This window comes from Pundamilia nyererei, unplaced genomic scaffold (genome assembly GCF_000239375.1).
Source record: "Pundamilia nyererei isolate P.nyererei 1_Seehausen unplaced genomic scaffold, PunNye1.0 scaffold00304, whole genome shotgun sequence".
Taxonomy (NCBI): domain Eukaryota; kingdom Metazoa; phylum Chordata; class Actinopteri; order Cichliformes; family Cichlidae; genus Pundamilia; species Pundamilia nyererei.
This window is the reverse complement of record NW_005187705.1, coordinates 102,885-106,175: the sequence shown is the minus strand read 5'-3', so window position 1 is coordinate 106,175 and position 3,291 is coordinate 102,885. Positions and strand designations below refer to the sequence as shown.

At 44.5% G+C, this 3,291-nt stretch overlaps 1 protein-coding gene across 2 annotated transcripts in view; it reads left to right on the top strand.

Moving 5' to 3' along the window:
• Positions 1 to 473: 473 nt before the first annotated feature.
• LOC102209622 (flavin-containing monooxygenase FMO GS-OX-like 2) overlaps positions 474 to 3,291 on the top strand; it is a 15,722-nt gene continuing 12,904 nt past the window's right edge. The window contains exons 1-3 of one of the 2 annotated variants that reach the window (XM_005751235.1): positions 474 to 668; positions 1,427 to 1,652; positions 1,928 to 2,066. In XM_005751235.1, coding sequence (XP_005751292.1) covers positions 1,450 to 1,652; positions 1,928 to 2,066 — 342 coding nt within the window. In that variant the 5' untranslated portion in view covers positions 474 to 668; positions 1,427 to 1,449. Of the gene's footprint in view, positions 669 to 1,421; positions 1,653 to 1,927; positions 2,067 to 3,291 lie in introns of both variants that reach the window. The other variant, XM_005751234.1, reaches the window with a different exon arrangement.

Here is a 3,291-nt window from a genome sequence, read left to right as displayed (position 1 = left end):
AACGTAACGGAATAGGTTACAGAATACATTTTGGGGCATGTATTCTGTATTCTGTAATGGAATACATTTTAAAAGTAACCTTCCCAACACTGAGTTTTAGTCATTTTTGTTAAATACTGACACGACAAGCAGCCGTAATAGGATGGTTAATACACTAAAACCTAAACTATCATCGAACTATTTTTTCAAAATAATAAAGTCCGTTTATCTAAAAACAGGAAGCATTGATCGGAGGACTGTTCAGCTAAAATAAATACACAAATAGTTCGATAGATAAATAAAATAATACCAGCAATAAAATGTAACAGAGGAAACAAAATCATAATAACATCTGAGTAAAGTAAATCCACTCAGGAAACTAAATGAAGCTAAAATGTATTGAAAATAGAATAAAATAAAATATTATTTTTGCCGTTTTCTGGCGCTAAACGACCTTATCTGCTTTTATTGTGAAGGACTCCGGAAGTTTTTTGATTACGTTAGCGGAAGACACGGGACCGTTTTCTCCGTAACACCAGGGCCGTTGTGCGGTAACCGAGCGGTGTTGAGACGTGAGTCCTGCCTCGGTACCTGGATGGACGCCCAGCGGTTCAGTTAGCTAACGTTTAAGCGATGTTTTCGCTGATTTCCGCGGACACCGGGACGGGAGACGGTTGAGCGGGACGACGGTAACTCCTTGTTTCTTCATCATCACTGATTAATCGGGGTGTTTTGTTTAAAAGTGCCGACTTTAATGTAGCAACGGAGCGATCTGCACTGACAGGTAGACTTAAAAAGTTTGTGGTCGCCTGGTGTGGGCATGCGCAGTTTGCAATATGGGGTTGAATAAACATGATTTATGAAACTGTGGCTGAGTTAGCTTGTTAGCATTCTGATAAGGGAGTTGTTCATATTTGCTCATCTGCGAAGTGTGGAGCAGCGGAGCTAATGGCTCAGACTGTAAAGTGGCAGCCTGCAGGTCCAAGTCCAGGCTGGGTTAAACTGTAAATTAGAGTCACAGCGTCACCTGTGACCTTTAGACTCACATACCTTTTATTCTTTGACTCTAACAGGGTTCAAAATAATCAGAGCTTCAGTTCCGCTAGTTTCAACTCCTGCCTCTTTATACCAGTTTTCTTCTGATTGGCTGCCCCTCATAAACAGAACATTTAATCAGCAGGTGGGCGGGGCTTCTTCTGGAGCGCAAAGCCAAAACCAGCAAAATGATCATTTTGATGCTCGGAAATATTTCACATTAATCAGTTATCACCTAGTTATCCGTCTGTGTGCTGTGTTTGATGTGAGCACGTAGCACTGGAACATAGATTTACAACAGGAAATGAGGTGGAGCAGATCAGCACGTACTGTGCACGCTCATTATTAGCTGTTTACTCACTGTGATAACCAGACCTCATCTCGAGCGTTTGTGTCTCCGTGCTCAGTTCAGGTGGAGTCACCAGCACAGACCTGATGTTGCAGCGGGTGGCGGTGGTCGGTGCCGGAGCAGCCGGACTCTGCGCGGCCAGGCACATCCTGTCCCGTTCAGGCCGCTTCGCTCCTCCGGTGGTGTTCGAGCTCTCTGAAAACGTAGGCGGCACCTGGTGTTACGACGAACGTGTTGGAAAGCTTGATAACGGGCTGCCGGTGCACAGCAGCATGTACAGAGACCTCAGGTAGGCTCACCTGTCTGCACACCATCGATGGGCTCGCTGCGAGGGCCGGCTCCACGTTTCACGAGAGCAGCTTTGCATAATTTATGTTGTAAAGTCATCCTTAACGCTTCAGTCCTGACTCAACTAAAGCCTAAAGTCACAGTTGTTTCTGGTCCTTTCCTGTGGGCTCGTTCTCTCTGCAGTCTCCTACATTGACATGAACATGACAGAAAGGCTGAGCTGCAGTGAAGTTTCCTTTCTGTGCTCGCAGTTAATGTTTTCTGATATTCCGACAGGACCAACCTGCCCAAGGAGGTGATGATGTTCCCGGACTTCCCCTTTGAACCCCAGCTTAGCAGCTTCCTGCCCCATCAGGAGGTCCAGAGGTACCTGGAGAGGTACTGCCAGAGCCACGGCATCCAGCCTCACATCCGGGTGAGTCGCCCGGGATTCTTCTGAGTCAGATTTAAGCTGCTGGCTCTCATAACACAGTCTGTGATGTCATGTAGTGAAGGGTGCAGGTGGCTGCTTTGTGATACGTGTAGACTTTACGATTCAGTTAAAATCTTTATCGATGGCAGCATTTTGTATTTAATGCCCTTCGAGTGCAGAAAGGAAAATATCGACTCAGTAATGTTTTATTCCTTTCTTTGTTTTATTGTAGAGTCTTTACAGTATAAAGCGCCTGGAGGCAGCTGTTGTTTTAAATAACATTGATTGGATTGAAAAATGTCTGCATCTGTAAAAAGTAAGAGTGTGGAGTTTGTGGGAAAGACCACAGCCGTGACCATGGAGATGTTAACTCTGAGCCACAGTCTGAAGCGAGGCTCCAACCAGCTCGACTGCTTCTTGTATTTAACCAAGAGAGTAAAATCTGGTTCAACAGAGACCTGATCAGGATCACAGACGCACTCTGCAGTAGAAGATCTCAGGTTTCAAGTTTCCCAGCTGGATAAAAGCAGCTTTCGTTCGTTTGAACTTCCTGTTCTAACTCCTGGTACCAGAAACACGAGCGACAATCCTAACAGCTGTTCATAGGCAATAAAGATAATCAAGGCGATTACCCAGCATGCTTTGTACATGAAAATGTACCAGCGGTGTTGCTTCCTCAGGCTTAATGAAAGCTGTTCATAAAGCCTGGTGTGACACACCGAACTCAAACTCAAAACAAAGTTTTCATTTCCTTTTTCTTTATTCATCATCTCATTTATCTTCCCTCTGCAGGCACACGCTGTATTAAATAAACCATAAAACCCAAATAAAGATACAGCAGTTACACAAACACTACGTCACAGCACTAAACACAAAGTCCATCCATCCAATAGTAGTCCTGACCTGGTTAATGTTACATGGCTGGTTATTTTTCAGAAAGTGTGATTGTGGTTTGTTGTCCTGAGTTTTTTTAGTTCTGGTTTATGAAGCCGTGACAGTGATCTGATTGGCTGTAACAGGGTGTTAAACATAAGGTAACATCGCTGCATCCAGGAACAGCCTGATGCTTCGTCACCGATGGAGTTTCTAATATGACTAAACTGCTCTCTAGTATAAAGCCAACACCTGAGTACCTGCCACCGGTGTGGACCCCAGGATCATCAGAGACTTGGAGACGATTTCAGCTCCGTCAATAAAAATCTGCTCGCCTTGAATTTTCTTTTTTTTT